Source organism: Paralichthys olivaceus, chromosome 13, assembly GCF_024713975.1.
Source record: "Paralichthys olivaceus isolate ysfri-2021 chromosome 13, ASM2471397v2, whole genome shotgun sequence".
NCBI lineage: Eukaryota > Metazoa > Chordata > Actinopteri > Pleuronectiformes > Paralichthyidae > Paralichthys > Paralichthys olivaceus.
The window spans coordinates 16,941,386-16,964,422 of record NC_091105.1 but is presented as its reverse complement, the minus strand read 5'-3'; the positions used below and the strand labels follow the sequence as shown (position 1 = coordinate 16,964,422).

The window sequence follows — 23,037 nt, the reverse complement described above, 5'->3', positions numbered from 1 at the left end:
TGTGTTGATGGGATCTAGAGACTTAAGTCTGGGATATTGATAAATAACAAATCATTCTGGATCCCAGACTTTTGGAATTATGAGTATTTCTAAATGCTACATGACCAGAGGGCTGTCAAGATCCCAATTTCCTATGTTTAAGTTGAAATAATTTTGCAATATTGTTTTACTCAACAACAACAGACTCAGATGAACATCAGTGATTTGTTTTAAATAGATTTCATATCATATGACTTTATTTACCAAATCACGAGGCTCAGATAAGCAGATTTGCCTTAATGTCAGCTCTGCCTGTTACTGTATTAATGTAATTCAATTGATATCTCCATCCGTCTATAAAGCGTGCTATTCATTAGTGAATTTTGCTCTCGACATTTCCAGCTTTCTGCTTATTTGTTAATTATGAGTTATGATAATCTCTGACAGAAATTGATGATTAATGAACATGTTTGCTATAATCGAACCCAGCTGAAAAGCTGAAAGTTAAATAAAGCCCTGTTATGCTATCTCTGAGACTCATCCCCATCCCTGCTGAAGGCATCGCCTCAAGAAATTGCTCTCTGACCATCACCCAGTTCTTCTGTTTTCTGTGCCCAAATCTGATGAGCAAACTGGCGTCTGTCTCCCTGCTTTGGCCAGTGGGATTCATTTCATGTCACCCCAGACTGTGCTGTGTTGTTACTGGTGACTGTATGGCGCTGGGTGTTTGACTGTGGCTCTTTGGAGTGGATTAACAGGGACAAAGCGCTGGTGCCAGTAAGGGGAAGCCACTCTGGCCCCTGTTTGCACAGTCATTTCCCAGACAAACCCAACTGCATCAGCCAGGAATGCCCTGGCCCCAACCCGTGTCCTGTGTGACCTCTCCGTTATTTGGGGACCTGCAGTGATTGATCCCCAATGATGCTGTCTGCTGTTCAGTTAGTGTGACCGACCATTTCATATTATGTCATTGGGTCAATTACAACACCTGGCTGCAACATGCACATCCTCACTTAAGACACACCAGAAAAGCGTTTGAGCTCCATTTCAGAAATGATCCTTGTCTATACTAATGCCTGCAAGTGCATATCACATCACTATTATCATACATGTGTATGTGCTTGTCCTCTTTGCTGTTGATTGTTTAATAATTGAAAATGCTATGAACAAGAAATTGTTACTGAAAATGCAACAATTTTGATTTGCTATCCATGTTGCTTTTACCTCTGGTAGTCGAGACTGATGGTTTTTTGTTTACTCCAGTAAAACGATCACATGGTCGGAGCAGGCAAAGATAACTGATAAGATTAATCTGGAAGTAAATGTGGGTGCCTACGTCATTGTCTCCAAAAATGTCTGTTTCTACTCATCCAAACTAAAATGCAATCCAAGAGTTTTCCAACTAAACTGGGTCAGTAGCATTTCCTAAATTTGTGTTTTGGGGGCTTAAACTCTCTAGTTGTGTGGATGCCATGTGAAAAATATAGCAAAAGCAGCATATTAGTGTGACTGGAGCCTTACAGAGATGATGAGTTGTTTTCTTCATTTACCTTACCAGTAGCATGTTTTGATGTGTTTTTATGTCACAATGCCTGATGTGCTTGCTTGGTGTAAATCCTCTCATGTTTGTGTGTGCCTGTGCAGGTAAGAATCAGCTTAGATGGTTCATTCATTGGATTAGGCAAATAGCATTCTCCATATAAATCTTACGACATGAGTTATCTAGGCTCCTTCTGCCAGCTGACGAAATGCTGCCATGTGCTGCCAAGGAATGATTTCACACTGTGAGATGGGTGGCATCAGTGCCATCACAAGGGAAAATTAGGGAAAAGTAAAGGGAAAATTAAGTCATTAAGTAGCATTGGGCAGAAAAAAAGGCTTTAGGTACCTCACTAGCCCTTGCCAGCTTAACTTCATTGCATGGCCACTGAATGTTCAGTAGCTTTCAGTAAGTACATCCTCAGTAAGCCACACCACTATCAGTCAACAGGCTTTGGCTTGATCCCCAGTCAACTGTAGAATTCCTGTTAAATTATATACAAATATACCTTCTTCTCCTAGGAGTACTGGTAGAGTCACAACATTCAGTAAATACAGTTAACTAATACAGTTACAAAAAGTTCTTACACTTAAAAGATGAGAAGCATCTGTAACATAAACGTTTCAAGGAGACAGTGTAGACAAGGGTTAGGGAACGGAACTTGAAAATATACCTTGAATTGCCCAGGGACTTTGCAAGGCACACTTTTAGGCTACAGGGACTCATCCTTTGCAGTTCACTGTCTTTTTATAGTGGTGTTAAGTTAGAGCTGGGGAGACGCATCTACGTCATTGATTACGTGAATACGTCCATTTGCGTAACATGCATAGTTCCTTCAGAAGGTCATAATTATATTAATCAAGTAATAAAAAAATATATTTTGACAAAGTTAATTGTTAGATAAATTGATACAAAAAAGAACTGATAGCTGCAACCATATGTAAAATATTAGCCCTCTCCCTCTTTACAGTTTCTGCGGACTTTCAAAACTTTTCAGAGTCCTGACAGGCTGAATGAATGCTATCTATCAAATATGATGTTACACATTAAATTCTTAATCATCTGGCATGATTGCCAGTGTGTAATTTTGATGCCTATGAAACATGAATATATTTTATCCTTTCAAATTCTTGTTTTTTTGTTATGAAGGATAATCGAGGGACAGCCTGGATGGTATGGGTCACATAACATCAAGAGTTGTCACTGACCGATCTTCACAAGGAGTTTTAACAGTGATGTGTTTGTGCATGTTGCCTTGATCTGTGCCCACTGTGGACTGATTTTATAAACACAGTTTTCTGGTTTCTCTTGCTGTGTTGATCTTTATTAACCTATGCTTTCTGGGAACCAGTCACTGTTACATTGAACCCTGAAAATTCTATTATTATATTAAGTTTATTTTTGAGTCTGTTTGGAGTGCAATTTCAGTGGTGGTTTTGCCTGTTTTTGGGAAATCCCAATGTTTAACATCAGGCCTGACAAGACTGATTCATCAGTTCCCAAAAGCTGAATCATTTTCAGCTGTTAATCATACCCAGACTCACTCTTTATCTCTGGCCTGGCACTCAGCTGTACATGGCGTTCCAAGGGATTGAGACTTGAAGGGGCCAAAGACGTGGGTGGGACAGTAGTCAAGGATGGCCGTTGCCAAGGAGATCAATATTTGTTTTTGGGTCATGATTCCACTTTCCAAATGAAAAGTGTCTGTGACTTGTACTGGGCTGTAAACAACAGACAAGCTGGAGTAAGCTGCTTCTAGCATATCACAAATTGGGAAAATATTAACTGCGCTGAGCTCTTAAGAATACCTCTCTGGATTATGCAGCAATTTGTCAGTTGGGCAGATTTAGACTTGAGTTGAGACATTAGCCAATTGCGTACATTTTGTAATACATCTGTATTTGTGCCACATATATTCTTCATGTCATGTAAAGTACAAATCAAGAAAGTCTTCTCTTTGAACTGAACCAATCTTTGAGTTGTTCTGATATCTCCATGCAAGTTGACTTGTTTAATCGTGACTGAGTTGGGCCCTATGGGTCAGACAGTACAGTCTGTTGTCTAACTGGGTGGAAGTAATAGTTTCTGTGCCTGGCTGTGCTTCTGTGGTCCTTTGTGCAACAAATCCCTCTTATCCTCTCCCACTGACAACAAGGAAGTTGTGACAGACTGAATGCAGCCTCTCGCTATAATTACCATGTAATGGCCATGTCATTTTTGTGTAATAGTTGAGAATTTAGACTCCAGATGTTGGCTTGGTATGTATATGGGTATTTTGATCTACAGTGTACAGACATGTGTTGCCTTGAAGTAAAAATTTAATTACATCCGTACAGAACTTCACACTCTACACTGTCTGACTTTGTTTGTTGGTTGAAACCAAAAAAATCCACCTTTAACTAGTTTTTCGCTGCTCATATCTTCATGTAGTTAATATTTGTTTTGAATGTGTTGATAGTATGGGCTCATGTAAGGAATGTTTTCCATAAGGCTTGATTTATCAGTCTCTTTTGTCTACCTGATAATGCAGATCATGTTTTTGCTGTGTAGGATTTTCAAGGACTAAAAACCCCAAGTTACATATTCTCCGTTTGGCTTGTGTGTACCTGTCATGTCCCTGCTGAGTGGAGCCAGTAGGAAGAGTTAACTCTCTGCTTCCCTCTTCACCACACTCTGTCCTTTGTACAACTGTTCTCAGCCACCGTGTACGAGCCTGTAAAACAGCCAGAGGAGAGAAGAACAGATACAGCAGGAGGCAGGTCAGATGTAATTTTAACCTCAAACTGAAAGCCTTCTCACAGCTTGTTTCCAATTAAGAGGCCCTGCCAAGCAAGAGAGTATGAGAGGGGATAGATTGAGAGACGGAAGAGTGAGAGACTGTTGGAGAGGGAAAATAGAAACACAAAAAGAACTAACTGTGAGACTCTGAGAGACTGAAAGACGGAGGGACAAATTAAAAGCATGTGAGAAGCAGAACAACACATGCTAGCCATCCAGCAGTGAGAGGTGAGTGCATAGCTAGCTGGGTGCTGACGTTGGTCTGCTAGGTGTATTTATAGGCTTGCAGGGTTTTAATCCTCAATATTGGCCAAAGCCCCTGGCAGAGGGCTGCTAGCCAACTTGATGCAGGCTTTAGAGGGCTTGGGGAAAGCGATAATCGTTGGGGGAGGATGGTCGATCTCTGAGTTCCCTGCATATTAACCATAAATGCTATTTTTCACAGTCATGTCAACTATTTCAACTCATGGAATCAGTAGTTTGGTTTTTCATTTAAACATGCTCTTGGTATACATGTTCAGAGCCTAACACCTTTCTTCTTCTGTATGAATATTCCTTTCCATTCCTCTTCTTTTGTTTAATTGCTTCTAGCCAAGCAAATTTAAAATCAACAAATGCCATATGATAAGCATGTATCCATACAACAATGGCACAATACGATACAAACTTGTCTAGCGTTACTGAAAAATATGCTCAAAGTATTTTTTTATAGTCCCAAAAGCCCTGGTGTGTAGGTGGACACAATTAGGAGGACGAAAACACCCCTCCATTGGTATGACAGAGCCACAGATCACATACATGTATTCTTAACAACACTCTGACACACAAGCATAAATCACTTTAAGGGCCACATAACAGTGTGTTTCCTCTAGACTGTTTCATTTCGTGAAACTGGTAGAAACACATTTCGTATCTTTGTGTACTGATGTTGATCTTTTATAATGATAGACAATAAGAAATAGAACAGTAAATTTGTGTCAGTGTGAGGCAACAAGCTCTCCTCTCGCCTCCATTAAAAATTGGCCTGCAAATTTTCTGCTATATTTCTATTTGGTATATAGTTTGTTTGTATGTGAATATTAAATATATTTTGTGCAGTTTTGGTTTCAAAGTATTTGATCTACGTCAACGAGAGGGTGTGCTCATATATCTTCTGGCTTATGACTTCTATGTAAAAGGGGATTTATTTACCCTGTGGATCCTAATGGCCGTTGGTCTTGGGTTAAGGGGGTGGAGTGCTTAACTAGATGGATGATGCACAGTTTCCTATAGAGCCCAGGGATTACAGACTGCTCATATTTAGAGAGCCCGTTGTAAGTGATAGCTAGAGAAACAAATGTAGGTTATCGGATAGCAGAACCACCAGGTTATCCCATGGCTGATATTGTCATTGTTCATAATAGTGTCATGTGATTTGAAAAGGCTAACTGACTTCCTGGTGCAAAGGTACACGCAGGCTGACCAATAGAGTTTAATCGGTTCCCTTTTACTTGCAACATTATGGGTTTGTGTCAAACTGATGACCTGTGTAGAATATGTACTTTTTATTGTAGCTCTCAGTAAAGAATACTATATGGATATTTGCCATATATAGCATACCAGTTTTTGCTGCTTTCCCAGAGGGGTTCAATCCTCTCAACTCTCAAGTGATTGCCATCTCATTTTTCACTGCCAGGATTTATAAAAATAGAGGTCAAGGGTATTACCATCAGTGCTGTCTCATCACTGATTAATTACTACCAGGAGCTGTGAATCTGCTAGCTCCACTTTACCTCGTGTTCTGCTCTGAGAGTTAAAGTGTTAAAATCTGGAAACATGAACCATTAATGGTGATCTTAGTCTTGAGCCGTCAGACCAGGGGGTTAGTACCAGAACCTGGGCAGACACCCAGGGAGCAATGGACAGCTCCACTAAGTCAACTTACAGTGTTAATTTGGGGTTAGAGTCTTTACCGGTTCTGTCAGCAATTTACGGCTCCTCTCTGTGTCTATCATTCGCACGGTTCACTGTCAACCTAATCGAGCCAAAAGTTTAAAAATTCTGTTGTTTTTACCCAGTCTGGGTGTCTGATGACAATGTTTACGTGTGTCTGATGACAATGTTTACGTGTGTCTGGATGTCTGCTTGTCAGAAAGAGTGGGAGAGAGCAAGTTCCCTCAAGTTCCAGGACTATCATACAGAAGGTACGCAATTATTTTATAGTAATCAACCACTTATAGTGATGAATTTGGCTCAATTGTGATCGCTATAAGTAGTTACCATCCTACTAGAATTTTGTCGGGAGGCGCAAAACTTTGACAGAGGACGCCGCCTTGTAATTCTCTATGCAGGAAAAACCCCGTTTGAGCATGTGCTTGAATGGTTGCAGTGGTTTTTGGTTCTCTCTTTCACACACACTCTGATTCGGTTTCAAATATGCTTTATTTGCCTGATTCTGTTTTAAATATGCTTTATTTGCCTGAATGGGTTTTAGCTACACACTCACTCTTGTTAGAGGCTAGTTGTTTAGGACAGAGGGCAGTGCCACATGTTTACCATGCTCCCTCCCTATCTAGGCTCTTGTCCTGACAGGATGATGTATGTGTCGTCCTTGGCAGCCTTTTGCAGGTGATGTATTCCAGTTGGAATGCTGACAGAGTGGAATAAGGAATGGGATGTCCACGTGCCAGGCACTGAGTGTGGTCCATTCCAGGAAGAGCTTTTCTGTCATCCTGTAAGGGCTCATATCATTTCGTTGCTGCTAGACAGATGTGATAAGGTTCAGTTGGGTTGACAGAAAGACAGAACGTAGGGGGTGCTGCTAAAGAAACATTCATCGGAGAGGTTGTAGATGTTCAGAAAGAGCAACAGAAATGGTAATGAAACACAACCCGCATTCTATGGTGATGGAGAAGAACAATTTGACCTTCACCAAGAATTGATCTAAAATACATTTTATGGTGTTTTGATACATTGGCCTAATAAGAGCAGCTTTTTTAAAACCGTACAGAGTCTACCTCAAATGAATTGGTTCACTGTCTATTTTTTTTAAAGCTCTGATGCAGTTCACATATCTAAATAATCTGATTGGTTGATAGTGTTACAATGAATTTGGACCAAATCTGAAAAGTCCTTTAGTGGCACAGATTTTTGGTTCTCTGACAGTCATCTAAAGTACCACTGCTTGAGCATCTTGGGACAACAATGTAACTTTAAGGACCTGAGTCATCATTAAGCGTGACCCATGTGGCACGTTTACAGTCCTTTCAAAAACTCAGATAAGTTGCTTGCTCAGCATGACAGGGGCTTTCTCAATTATCCCTCATGTACAATGAAATACGTTGTGAGAGCTACATGCAGAATTAAGCAGCACTCTAAAACCAAGGCCAGCCAAATCCTATGGGCTTTTAATCCTTCAGTTACTGTGGAGAGCAGGCCTGCCAAGCCCACGGACATTTTTCAGTGTCTGTGACTCTTGACTCTGTGCTACAAAATGTTTTTAATATTTGATGCATTATTTTAGGAACGGGGGGAGGAGATTACTGTGGAGTACTAAGAGTTTTGCATACTCTCTTGGTTATTAATATTTGTAGGGAGGAACTGACTTGTCCTTCATGAAGATTGTCCTTCTCAAAGGTACTCTGGCATCATATCATCATCACCAAGTGGGACCATGTTGTGCTGTGTTAATGTAACCACACTTGGCAGCATCGAAAAATTGCAAGCCACCATGTTGTGGGGCTTGGCTGGGTAATGACTTGGAACATCAGATAAAACTGGCAAACACACACACACAGATGTGCTATCTCTCACTGTCCTCTTTGGACTCTACTTTGTCTGATAAGGGCTTCAGCCTGCACTGTGAGAGGAAGAGAAGCTTCAGCATATGATGATAATCCCTATTATGTGATAGTCTTAACTCTTCCGTGAAACGATGGCCTGTTCTTTGTCACAGTCCTTAACAGATTAAGTTAGACCCACAATAATGTTAAAGTCGCCGAATACGTCAAGACAAAAAGCAACAGAACAGTTATATTAGGAAAAATGTGGACCCAATGGCAAAAAAGAAAAACTCCAAGCAGCTATCTGGTTTAAAAACCACTTTTCTCTGGGACTATTATTTTGTTCTGCCTGTTGGTGAAGATTCATAGGGTTTTTTTTTTTACTTCTCTCACCTGGTGAGATCTCTGACTTTCTCTTTTGAGGTCGCAGCCAGAGGGCAAGACAGGAAGCGTTGTCTTTGATCTTTCCTGCTGTTCAAACTAATTACCTGCCCGAAGCACCAAGCACTGCTGGCCGTGGTATTCATTAACAGATGATAAAGCTTTGTTCTGGGCCAGTTGTCTGTGAGGATACAGAGGAATTCAGCTCCCTCAGAGGGTACTGTTGTGCAGCCTCTGCAATCAGGTTAACTTGTCCTATGTAATATTGAGAGACTAGTGATGATATGCAGAGGGTTTAGTATTTGTTGGGCTTCCCTACCTCAATGCATTGTTTTAGCCAGACTTAAAGGTCCTGATTTCTGAATGAAAGAATTAGGAATGGAAAATTGGATTTAGAATAAAATAAACTTCATGAAATACTTTTCTGAAGTATTTGTTGTCTTAAATATGGCAGCAACCTCAGCCTTAAGGCCAATTCATGTTTTTTTATTGGATGGCATGTTTTTTCATACTACAGTAGGAGTTATGTGTATGCATGTATATCCTATACATTCTCATTAGACAGCATGATGGATACCTCCTGACACAATGAAGAAGTAAAAACTCAAAACTGTGAGCTGTCCATGGAGGTCACCCAATTGGAAATATTGGATGAAAAATAAAATAGTACAAGTGCAGACACACAATCATGAAATGGGCTTTAGATTGAATACAGTGTAATGTTTGTTTGATGAGCTCACCAGATCTTCATCCAATTACAATGACCTCATATTCTCAGGTATTTATAAAGCTTTATATTACATTGTGTCTGTGCCTTCTCTGTCCATGAAACATGTTGTGATTAATATGAGTCATGGAGAAGAGCTATAGATGAAGCCTAGAAAATAAATAGTTGTAATTAATAAACACTAAGAGACATTTAGGGACTTTCAACAGTTGAAAAAATGACGATGACACTTCACCTCAGCACTGTTTCTACATGTTTGTTAGATGTAGAGTGAGTGTGATGACTGTGACTGGAAATGACAATGTTTTAAGTGACTCAAAGTAATTACAACCCGCTTCAAACTTGCTATTGTCCTTTTAACCTCAAATGTTTTTTTTAAAGACAGATGGTATGACTAAGTTTACACCCACTGTAGGTAGAAGTTATGTTTTTTCATTTTTTTTTTTACATGTATTCACACCTCATAAAAGTCCCAACATTTCATTTTGGATACATTTTTGACCATCTTAAAAAGTGATTAAGATCTGCACAGTTGCCCAATTATATTTTACCCTTCTGTAGTCAGTGTAATAATATGAAACGATTTTAGGATTCAAGCTTTTCCATGCAGTAGGGTCTCTTTTGGCAGCCCTGATAGCCAGTTGATGTTAAGAAGGTCTGTGTGTGTGCGTGGCGTATCATGGTATCAGAGTGGGATTAGGTCGCCCTCCCCCAAAGTCATCACATTAGTACGTGAGAATTTAGTAAATGGCTTAAAAACTGAGGTGGAAAGCAATGGTATGTTGCAAAGTTAGCCATCCTTTCGATTTAAGCCTTTATGAGAGAGACCATGGTACAGAGATAATGTAGGTCATACATATGTCAAACAAGTCAGGTGTGTATTAAGCCATGGATGTTAGTTAGCATGTTGTTTTTGCTAATCAACTTGATTAAATCATGTGACAGGCCTGGTAGTATTCACTGGCTGGAATGAGTACTCATCCCTGTAGAACAAACATATTTCTGACAAATGGGCCACCGTGCATCACAGTGCTGCTTTACTGAAATAGATACCTGTCGAATGCCTCTGGATGTCCGTGTCTCAATGCTCAGCAGCAGCAGCAGCAGCAGCAACAAACAAAGCGGTCCCTCTTCATCTTTCGTTTTGAAGAGCGACGCCAACGCGTTAGCCAAGTGCAACACATTTCTGTTTGTTGCTGTAATTTTGTGTATCCTCTGGGATAAACTGCAGTATTTCTGCTTTTCCCCATCATCATTAGTACAGCCGCCACCCTGTAATCTCTCTTTCTGTCACCGAGGCAATGGGGCTTCTCTCTCTTCCGTGGTCTTGTAATTGTGAGGTAATCATCTTTTCCCTCTTGAGAGCTAAAAGACTGTGTTTACATTTCGTTTTTTGGCGGCTCAACTTGGCGAGACACTAATTTACTCTCTTAGTAGCAGAATGAAGCCACTCTTCTCATGACTTCACACTGGCTCTGCACTCATAGCCTTTCTTTTCCCTGAGTTTTTGAGGCTGGTTTTCATCAGCAGGTTGGATGAGCTCAATTTTCTTTCTTTTTCATGTGATTATTTTCAAGATTTGATTCACCCAAATAACTGCATTAAAGACTTTATTGCTTTGTTGTAGTGGCACAGTCGGGGTTCAGAAATCTGAGACCATGTTCCCAGTGCTCTCACTCTACTGTATCAATCCATCCATTTTGGTTTTAGATATTTAAGTTTGAAGATACCTGTCCCTAATATAAATGCGGTACACTTGCAATATTGTATATTTAAAAGAATATTAGTAATAATCAGTGATATACCTATGTATTTCTTTCCAGAAACACTTTTCATTTGGACTACTTTCACTTTCTGAAGAGACTTCTTTGGATTATATGCAGTAATGAGGCCAGTGTCTCTGTTTTGTAATGTACTTTTAACTAACTGTAATTTAATCCTGTAATTACCTCAGATGAAATTCCATTAACCTGTTTTCAAACACGAAAATGCCCCAAAAATCGTGGACTATGACCTGAACAATCTCCTGCAGTGTTCTATAAATGAAGAACACTGCAGGAGATTGTTCAGGTCAGACGGGTTCACTGGAACATGGTCTATTCTCAAATGGGCTCACACTGACACCTTCCAAACAATTTGATAGGTGGCCGGAAAGTTTCGAAATCCTTCGGGGAGCTACTGAAAGACATTAATATTTCAAGAAAATGTGTGGCGCTTTCTTGAAAGATATTTCAATAAAGGCAAGTGAAAAAATAATTATGTGATAATGTGGGCCTTGCATACTTTTCCAATGCTGGCCACTTACTGCCATTTAATTGTTTCACTGGGTTCAGTTCTCTTTTACACAATCAAAGCTGAACTTGTGAGAAACTTAAAGCTTGACTTGTTGCACACTGTTGTGTGATATTGAGTGGGACAGTTAAAATAATCTATGCTGAAGCTTGGAGAGCCATCACCACCACTGCACTGTCCAAACACACTCATCCTGACCTCATCCCAGCCGCCATGGATATTTGGCTTTTGCATTATTCTTATGGTGCTCTCTGTTATAACTGTCACATGGGCACACACTCAAGGTCACAGTCTAATAAAGGAAAGGTCTATTGGCAACAACACAAACTCTTTTATCGCCCTCACTACTCATTCGGTCTTTCCTTTTCCCCTGACGCAGTTGCATATGGCCAGCTCAGATGTCTTAAAAAAAACGCACTCGCGTATATAGACTTGCAGTTCATCTGTCGCATAACCCGTCAGATACTATCCCAAATGACATCCACACATAAACAAACACAAAATGCTTTCAAGCAGACTTATTAGTCCAGGCAGATCCAAGCCCCAGCTGTCAAGATTTATCTAAATCCCTCTCTCAGCATGGTGAATATTGGATCAGATCAGCCCACCGGTCCATTTAAAGGGGAACTGATAGCAAACTCGGTTGATAACAGCCATATTGTGAACCAAGAGAGACATTACAAAGTCCCCTCTTCTGCCTGTCATGGCTGTTGTCACGGTTGCTTCGCCATTAAAGGGAAGAGCTGTCGGAGAGTGGACTGTTTTACACTGGTAAAAAAACAAAACAAGCTGATGTTTGAAAAAGCTTGTCACATGCTGAGAACTCACACAGGTAGAAATTTATGTCCATGGATGCATTTCATTTAATATATTTTGACTTTCTTTTTACTGATTAAATTTCTGCCTCTCTTCATCAGTCCCATGTTTCAATCTTCTTTGCCTTTGTCATTCTGCTGTTTCCTCACATCCCACCCTTCACCACTTTCTATCTTCCTCTGCCTCCTTCCCTAACCCCACCCCCTCAATCAGTTCCAATCCATTCATCACTGTTTCCCTCTGCCTCACCCTCTACCTCTGTGTCATTCAATCCATCCCTTTTCTCCATCACTCTTTCCCTTGTCACATCCTTCTATTTCTTCCTCCATTCATCCCTGCTTGGCTCAGGCACAGAGACATTCCTGACCTGGACTTATCTCTCTTGCTGAGCAACCACTGCAGCAGCAGCTCGGCTCTATCTCCAGCAGAAGTCAGTTACTGGCAGTTTGACAGCATTCCTTCTAACTCCGGGATCCCACAGATTAATCTGCTCAACTTCCACCTTTATTTAAAATGGGACACACTCACCGCCAGTTGTGTAATGTGAATATTAATTCTTCCCTTCAGTTAGTCATTAGCCAGGATCATGGTTTTGCTTGATAGCTGGACTAATAGATCTGCAAGTCTGTCAGCCTCAGGCATAAAAATGTTAATTGGTGACCTACTTGTATTCAGAATGATAAAAAATGTGAGACATAGTTGAATAATTAGCAATCTAGACGACTGAAGGATTGGGTTATATTACTCAGCCACGCCATGTTCCAAAATATGGCCGCTCTCAGCTATCAGCAAAGAAGGCAAGTCCCTTTGTGGTCATATAATTTGACCCCGTCTGACCATTCTTGACATCTTTATGTTGTCCGACTTCACAAGTCAGAACTGACATTCCAGCACTAATGGCTTTTCCACTAAGAACAGTCATTTCATTATCTGCAATACTCCCTTGTTTTGGTTTATTGTACCCAGAGAGCACTTCAAAGCATCCTTCACCAATCTCATCAAGCTGATGGATGGCTGATTAGAGAAGTGGGCAAAACTCCCTTCAAACTCCAAAGGGAGTCCGTGAAAATCAGCAGATCTGTTAATGACACTTTCTGGATGGATGTTCATAAGTGTGCATGTTTTGGTCAGTGCGTGTTCAGCTCAGTGGAACTAACTCTAGGGCGTGTATGGTTTCATTTTGAGGAGGGGATATTTGTAGAGATGAAAGGTTCCTGCTTTTTGACTCTACCACTGATGAATTCACACTGAGACGAGGGAGGAAGAAAGAGAAGAGTGATGGAGGATTCAAAGCATAGTAATTAGGTGAATTAACCTGGGGTCACATAGAGCTTAAGATCCCCCCCCTCTGTGTCTGTAAATGTTTTATAAACCTGTCTTTGAACCTGTTAACACGAGGAAGATGGGTTAGCCCAAGGTGCCTTGAGGAAATCAGTGTAGGGTTTGTTTTTCAGTAAGACATGTTGGTACTAAATTCATCTTTGCTCCATTGACTTATGCTTGAGCACAGAGCTTTATATCCTTAAACCCTCTTAGCAGTAATACTGTTTTTTAGACTTTTGGAAAGGGTGTTATTTTCTGATGAAGTGTAGCCACAATTAATTTTATTCTGTTAAATATGTACTGAAAACAAATGTATTTTCTACTGTTCCAGCTTCTCAGTGAAGGTGAATGTGGTGAAAGACTTTATTTGGCTTTTTTTTCACCTGTGAATCAAAGTCTTTTTTGTGGGAACTAAATATCAATTTTTAGCAACTATTCACCATTGAATGACTTAGTGGTGAAAACGCAGAATCCTTAATTGTGCACTATCATCATCATAACACAGCCAAGCTTGTGTAACAAATGTGTAGTCTTCTTTTTTATGAAATTTCAGTTTTATGTTGCCATCTCCTTTTTGGGACCAGTATCATGTCCCCATCCCTGCTCTGGGTAACATTAGCCAGATCCAATGCCTCAAAGAAGTTGCTCATCTATCATTTTCACAGGTAAAACCACTAAGATTAACTATGCTATTAGGCACAAGATAGTACAGTGAATGCCATTCATGCCAGTGTTGGCCATTAATCTCTGATGCTGCTATCCGGAGGCCATTGGAGTATTTTAAGCTCCATAACTAATTCAGGCGAGTCAGTGTCATGCTCTTCAGTTTTCCTGGCTACTAAATTATATGTCCTCATCTCTTAAAACTTTTAAGTTTTGCCTGCATAGCATTGCTGGAATAGTCATTAGTGTAATTTGAATCCAAACACACACACACACACACACACACACACACACACACACACAAAATCAAGCATTATGTGTGTGTGTTTATGTGCTGGGGGGCTTGCATTGGATTGGTGTTACCAGATCCCTACAAGCTCAATCAAACCACTGCTGATGTCTAATGTTTCCAGATTCCTTAGGGATGGCTTTCTATAGAAGTCTAATACACTCTCCCTATAACCAAGGCCAGTCCACTTTCTAATAACTATCTCTGATGGCTAATTAACCCCATGTAACATGAGATGAGGGGTGCTCATTAACCCCATGTTATAGACAGCCATTTGATCCCCTCGTGTCATGACAGCTCTCATGCCTGAAAACGCAGCGTTGTGTTTTAATCTGCTGGTCTGATGTAAGTTTTCCACAAAGAGAGTGTGTTTGTTTTTATCCCCCTGTGCATGTCACGATCCATTGTACACATCTACGTCTTGATGTGCAGGCCTATCAGGAGGAACAAAGCAGTTGAGTCTGGCTGGGTCTAAAACTATTGAAGTAGCTCTGATGTGTATTGAGATCAAAATGAGGCTTTATGTGTGTGTTAACGTTGTGTGTGACATTCTTGCCCTGGGTGGCGCTGGCTTTGTGGAGCTCGGATGTAGCGTGCGGTTGTCAACCGATGGTTTTTTTCTTTCTTCCCTTTCTCATTTGATGACACTCGCTTTTCCTTGGTGGGTTTCAGGCTGAAATTCCTCTGGCTTGAATTCAATCCCAGCCACAGCCAACTGCCCATCAACTTGGCACAAGTGTGACAGAAAAGAGGAAGCAGAAAATGAGATATGAAGTCAGTACTGGATGGGAATGGGTTGAAAGAGTGGGAGTACTGGAGCTGCCCTCACTCTCCTTCTGACCAAGATGAGCAATTGCTACACAATGAACTGCAGCCAATGTATTTGAAAGAGTTATGCCTGTACATTTTCAACATTCCTGAAAGTTTTCATTGATTATTCTGGTGACAATATCAAAGCACAAATATGAACGCATATGAACTTGTTCCTCTGTGGAATTCATTTCTGTCCATCAAGGTACAGTTAAGTTGCATGCAGTACAATAATGTAGGACACAGTTAAGTTTCCCCAAGTAAAGGAATGCTTATAATTCATTTTGTGTTGGATGTCAAGTAAAAAAAAAAAGACATGGGAATGCCTCTTATATGATTGTTTATATTTCGCCGATTCTTTTGTCAGGACAAGGTGTTTCAAGATGGAACAAAAACAAATGAGCGGATAAGGATTGCAAAATCAGAGCAATAGTCATTGCTCTATATGCCTGTGTCAAATATACCAACACTTTTTATCTTGTCGCTCCAACTGAGCCCATCATTTACTAAGAGATTCACGAAACTGATAATTTCTTAAATTAAAGGAGATGGATCGTGGTTGACACACTGTCTCAGGACAGAGGACAGTTTGGGTGAACCCACATGAGTGCTTAAACTCAAAACAGATCAGCCAAAGCAATGCCTCCTTTGATTGCGGTCTCTTTTCTCAGTTGTTATGTTAGAAATGTGTGTGGTCTCTTGCACAGATTATGGGAGACAACTCTTTGGCTGTTCTACTGAGGCTCCTCAGGCACTTGACAGAATGAGCCATGCATTTTTCTTCCACTCCATCCATTCTTGTTGCTAGGAGACTGGTTGATGTTTTTTCTCGACCCAGCACACTTCCTGTTATTCTTTTCTGTTTTTGTGACTCATACTGCCGTCCTTTCCTGCAATATTCATAAATACATTTGATCAAATCCATGAATGAAAAGGTTTATGTAAATATCTCCCACACCATAAAACTAAAGATGCCACTTTACTGCCGGCTCTGAGCTCTTCGTCCCAATAAAAGACCTTGTAAAACTGAACCATGTTCAGGAATAGATTATTTCATTATTGATCTGAGTTACAGTGTTGAGGTCATGATGCTACATTAGTACAGTTAACATCTCTCCAACTGTAGATGGAGGGAAGAGTTTGCATTTCATATAAACTAATTAAGATCTACACATTCCACATGATTGCTGAAATTGCAGTGTATAGCAAACATGAGGTCACAGCGAGTCACATCCCTCACATCCCTTTTCTTCTTAGTCATTTCCTAAAGCAGTGACATGCATAAAACCACTACTTCTATGAGTCAGTGTCTAACCCTGTAATGCACTAGTTTTTCCATCAGAACTTGTATATTTAATATAATGGATGTTTCAACTGACAGTGGAGATATTGACATCAAGTATTCACACCTGTCTAAGCAATGATAAATCACTGTAGATTTTTTGGAACTACTTTTTAGGACATTTCTTTTACATTATACCTACTACTTACAGTCACCAAGAAAACCAGAGTGGTCACATGAAACAACCGTCATTTCTAACAAAAAAACCAAGATCAACAAACTGGGCAGAAAACATCAACAGTGTGGTGTGTCTGATTGAACAGTTGGTTGAGGTTAAGTCGTCGTTGAACGTGTTCTTGTCCACCGCATGAATTCTCCTGAATTCTGCAGTACAAACACATTATTACACCTGGACAATTTATGTGCTAATAATTTCAAACAAGTGCAATATCAACATTCATATATTTAATTATTAGTTGAAAGCACATATATGATAATGGGCATATAATTCCCTATTTTTTTTAAATGAATGATGCTATTACAGTAGTTTTATAAGCTATAAGACAGTTTATCCCCATATAATTCTAGTAGTTTTAATTATAGCCTTAATTGCAAATCTACATTTTATGAGAGCTTTTATTTTAGCACTTACATGACATCATAATAGGAATATGGCAAAAAAGAATAACTCGAGCTCATTACTTTAACAGTGTGATTTTTTTTTTTTCTCTCAGTGATATTCAATCTGTTACTAAGCGACTGCTTTGCTCACCAACAGCCATCTGCATGTTGCAGCACTGAAAATATGGGACAGGGAAGGATTTACCTAATGTCATGTATAGTTAATTGTGGACATTTGTGCAAGATACAGGGTATGAGTAAGTGCTAGGTGACAGCAATCCTTTTTTCATACTAAGTGAGACCAATCTGTTAAACACCTACATGTATTGCTCAGAAAACAACACACAAATACAGACGTTTTTGAGCACTCATCCCTAACATCTCTGCTGACATGTGGTAGCATACTGTGAGAGTAGTCCTCCCACAGGCAGCCATCTGGAAGAGAAAGGAAGAATGGAGGTATGCAGGGAGAGGAACATCTGGTCTGTTCTGAGTTTGTACAGGAAATGTAATGGATGTGAGATTTAGACCGTGCCAAGCCCAGATACGAATGTATACTTCTGTTTGTATAAGCCCACAAAATGGTCAGTTATTATGTTTCCCTTTTCTGGATTATTTCTTCGCCATGTTTAATGATTGTAATGGAGGCATGATGAATTAAGCCATTGTTTCGTAGTGTAGATGAGAGAAGCCTCTTGTATTAACTCCTCTGTGCCATGTTGATAATGGATCTCTGTGTATATCATAGTGCATTCCCATGGATGGAATCAAGCTTAAATGTAGCTTTCATGCTTTATAGTGGCTGTTAATCTTCTCTAACACCACTGTAGTGGCTGTAATTGTAAAAGGCATGTGTGCTCTAAAGTGGGATTATGCAGATAGATATTACATAATCACCAAAGTAAATTCTACATTGCAGTTGATATATTGCATTGCAGTCATTTCTGACTCCCATGTGATAGTACTCTAAGTTCTCTGTATTAATGCTTGTGTTTGGTGATGTATGTTTAATGGTTACTGCAAATAATGGTGACAGAATTAACAATATGCTGTTCAGGCCATTCAGGGACTAAGAGCATAAAACAAAACATGGTGTGCTTGTACACCAATAGGTGCTTAAGATGACACGGGACTGTGACCACCACTGCAAGACGGCTGTCAAGCCAAATCTTCCAAACTCAGCTTTTCCTCTAAAAATATTAGTGTCTACTGTCCACTGAGAATGTATTGAGCATGTTAGTGGGAAGCAAGAGTCATCTAGTTTCTATAGTGACAGTAGAGTTCTAATGGGTTAAAATCAGATCCATCTACATGTATTTGGTTGTTGTACATGTAATGCTTATAACTTCAACCACATAAATACAGATGAAACTTGACGAACAACAAGTTTCTATGCTTTCATTAATGTGTGTGTTGAAGTTATTCTCTTAGTTCTATGCTATAGTGACATTTTGATGTGGTATCATCAATGGTCCACTCAATATGATCATGAATTCCTGCTGTAATGTAAAAGCCTGTGACGTCAAAAGCCTTTGAGATCGTAATGCCTTGGTGTCTGCATTGAATAAAAAGAGGTGTTGGTGCCTACATATTAATCCAGAAATCGTTAGCTGGACATTTGGCAAGTTTTCATTAGCACATTTAACCCAGCAGATTTCAGTATAGAACATTAAATAGGGAGTATGTGGAAAGTATGAGAGCCTGACCACTTTATCAGTTGGTGGATTAAAATGAGCTGAATTGAGCCTTTCACAGACATATCTGTATCAGAATGTGCATTTACATACTTCTATTCTACTGACTAAAGAGTGCAAAGATGTGCATTCATGTTTATGTTATACATAAATAGGGACCTATTATTTTCTGTATTTTTCTCTTCTATATATAGTTATATATATTTGGTTGTGTTTTCTTTTTATTTAGTTATCTATAATAAAATGAATTGGTGAATTAGCGGTATAAAAGTTCAATTATAATTCTTTGTCACAAGGGTTTGATAACGACCTCTTGGGAACCATTTCCATTGTTTTTAATATATTGACCGATTTCCCCCCCCCAAAAATCAGCATCTGCTTCCAAAAATCCTTTTCAGTCGGGCTCTAAAGATGGCAGCTCTGTAGTTCATTTATGCTCCTCAGCAGCTGTTGAATATAAAAATTCAACTTTGTCAACCATGTCTATTGTGTATGAAGAAACTTAGTTGTTGTTTTATGTAAATTCCTCTGTAATGTGAATTTAATTGGCTAATTTAGTTGTGTGTCTGCAGCAGCTTTTAAGTGAGGTTTAGCTGAATCTCCTTCAGACATAAGAATAACGTCTATATTAAAAAAGACATGTCTTTTTTGCTTAGTTCCATTTTTAGATGTTTGTTACATAAAGTAAATTATAGTTCAGAAGGGAGAAAGAGAGCATTTCTGTTCTGCTGCACTCCTATTGCTGTACATGGCATAAATCTGACTTGTATCTTGGCTGTGCAGTGACCCACAGAGGTGTGGGTGGATCTGTTGAGGCATCGGGTCTTCAGTCATGGAGGGATTTACTGACTCTGAGAGAGAGACAGTGCAGCCTCAGGCATAGTAAATCTGTACACACACATATACGATAAAGGAGAGGGCAGGAAAATAGTTACAGGCACGCACATCACCCTGAGTACACAAATTATCACTCACCTTCACATCCATATTTGCATTCTCATGCAAATGTGACGATACGTTGTCTTAAACACACAAATTTGGAAGCTAAGTGTGCAGGATTGCTTTTTTACCCAGGATAGACTGAGAAATGAAATATACACACACACACACACACACACACACACACACACACACACACACACACACACACTGTCCTGTCTCATAAAACCCATTCTATTGTATGAACAGGCAACACACAAACGGACACTCTCTGGCGCACACGCGCTCCTTTGCACATAAAATATTGACACTGAAGGAATTCCAAGCAGCTCCTTAATCCAAGCAAGTGCTGACAGAGGCTTAGATTGGATGGAGGGAGCGAGGAAGAAGCGAGAGATGTCGAGATGTGCAGGCGAAAGGGCGATGGGTTTAAAAATGAGAGAGAGGAGTTAAAATGAAAGTATGGGATTCTGTTCCTGAAAGTATTTGTGCTTTTGAAATATTTCATTGTTTGAAAGAGGTGCGTTTTCTGAGATGTTTTCAGGAAAGAGTGGCCCCGATATGAGCTGCATTCCAAGAGTCAATATTTTATTACGAGATGTTTGACTTTGTAAAGAAAAAAACTTCCGAAGGAATGTGTGTCATTTTGCTGTCGTGCGCTCAGTTTTTCTGTGATTTTGTCAGTATCCTGCATCCAAGCGTTCAGATTGTGTTGTTTAATTTGTTGAATGAATTAGTTCCTGATGTTTTCTCCTCTTTACCATCTTCCTGCAGGTACGACTACAGAGAGATGCTGTACAACTCCACGTTCTGCTTGGTACCTCGAGGACGACGGCTGGGCTCCTTTCGCTTCTTAGAGGCTTTGCAGGTCAGTGACACAAATACAGATGTTGCTCATTATTGCCAGACAGAGTGGTGATTAAATGTGAATCACGTAGCGTAGGTGTACTCTGGTGTTTCACAAGATGCATGCAGTGTTCCAGCAACATTATTTATATAGAGTTTGATTCCTCCAGAAGAAACACAACAGTAAAGCTGTTAATCAGTGGTTTTGAGTGGAAAAAGTGACGTACTGACTTTACACCCACTCACTCCTTCACCCACTGCCAGTCATTCTGTGGTTGCGCAGCTCATGTTACTTCAGCTGCCTCTTGCTCCGTGTCCTCATTGCTGCCTTTGCCATCTTCTGTTCTTCTTCACCCACTTCTTCTTCCTCTCCTTTCCTCTCCTCCTCACCTGATCATACTGATTGAATTATAACTTCAGTGTACAGTACATGCTTGGCTGCACATGTAACATTTTATTCACTTTCTTTATTTCACCATCTAGTCTTCGTCAAGTGTCCCTAATTCCCTGCAGTACTCAGCACATCAGCCTACTCGTTTTAGTGATCTTAGCCAAGACCACAGATATATTTAAAGAATAGCTACATTTATTTTAATAACCAGTTTTGCCTGAGGCATTTTGAATGCTTTTACCTTCACACACTTAGGGTAGCAGTAGGTAAGATATGCATATAATTTAATACATATGGTAGAGTGATTAGAATTTTAGATATTAAGCAGTTTTTTTCTCAACCAGTGACCTACAACACACTGTACAGTGAAACCATGGAAACATATTTCATGAGAATAAAAATAAGTATTAAGTCCACAAAAAAATCAAAAGCAACCCAAGTTATCGTTTTGGTGTACTGTGTGAGGTTTTTTGTGTCAAGTCCTGCAATCACCAGTTGTTGGACAAACAGCAGAGAATTTGGTTCGAATAAGAGTAAGAGTGATCACTTTTGAGCTTATAATAGAAAATGAGCAGTGGTTCTATATTGGGTGTAATGGGAAGATAATTACACCACAAAGGAGAAAGAGGCGACACATGGTGAGACAGTGAGACTGATTACCAGGTCGACGCTGGGGGAGAAAGCGGTGCAGCTTCACTTGGTAGTAGCATGCAGAGGTTGGCCGGAGTGCAGGGCTGGACCACAGCCTGGAGGTATTAGTGCCTCTATCCAAACACAGCCTTACACTGGGGAGCGCAAAAGTTGAAGAGGCCAGGCACAAATTGGGGAATTTGGGGAAGTTGAAGGCTACTGAGCTGTATTAGTTACACTGGCTCAGTGAAGTATTCCAATAGGCCAGGTAGGACACAGTGGAGACGGTCATAGGGTTTAAGTGCGAGCTAGGCTTTTGGGAAGGGGTTCAACAAAGGCTCTTATCCACTGGTCAAAAAATCCACTAACACCCATGTCTGCTATGGATACGATCAGCATTCAACCCCTGGGTTGAAATGACTCTGCAGTTTTTTTTTTAACTGGCTCCGATAGGCAGTAATGAAAACACGTGTCACTTTCTTCTTCTTGTTTATTTTTGCAGTCTAGATGCTGACGCTGCACATTTTCTGGTGTTGTGACGCGCATTGAACTTTCAGGTGTTGGCTTGTAAATAGCTATGAACATTTGTGTGCTTATTGTTTTTTACATCTTGCAAACAACGTGCAACAGTGAGGTGAGAGAGTTTTTTTCGTTTACCGGCTCGTTGATACAGATGCCAAGACGTTTCACACAACACATTATTTGAAAACACAAATCCAAAAGCCACAACACAACAACACAAGGAGCCCCTAAAAAGTTGGACCGCAAACATTTTGACTTAATCCTTATTGGGTGCTTGAAGTCCCTTGACTGTAACACCTCAAATGAGCAAGCATTCAAATTTAAGTGGCCCCTGACTTGTCCAGGTTTGCGACTGCTCACCCAAACATCCATGACTTGACCGCAGTGAGTAACAATGCTTGTTTCATTGTCAACATCTGTTGTCCCTCTTTTCCATTGTTATTGTGTTTACGTTGTGTGGTAATAGGTCCAGCAGATTTGCTAGTGACACCAAGGAGATTATACGTGTGCTGCAGCAGTGCCTGGACGTGCATTTGCATGTGTTGCAGCTAAGGCCAATCAGTGGTACTGGCTTAGCAGATTATGAGGCTCCTTGCTGCTGGCAGGAAGCTGCACATACTAACCAACTCTTAAACACACACACACCTAAAGTTACAGCCCGACACACAAATGAATAAATGGATACACAAGGACACACACACACACAAATGTGGATGCACACGTACAAATGCATTAATCTCTCAGGAATTACTC

The 23,037-nt window shown here is 40.1% G+C and overlaps 1 protein-coding gene across 1 annotated transcript in view; it reads left to right on the top strand.

Moving 5' to 3' along the window:
* The window catches only part of LOC109632177 (exostosin-1b), a 37,612-nt gene that overhangs the window by 2,223 nt on the left and 12,352 nt on the right, over positions 1-23,037 (top strand). Inside the window, exon 2 of the mRNA XM_020091335.2 lies at positions 20,670-20,763. Within this exon, the coding sequence (XP_019946894.2) occupies positions 20,670-20,763 (94 nt within the window). The remainder of the gene's footprint in view (positions 1-20,669; positions 20,764-23,037) is intronic.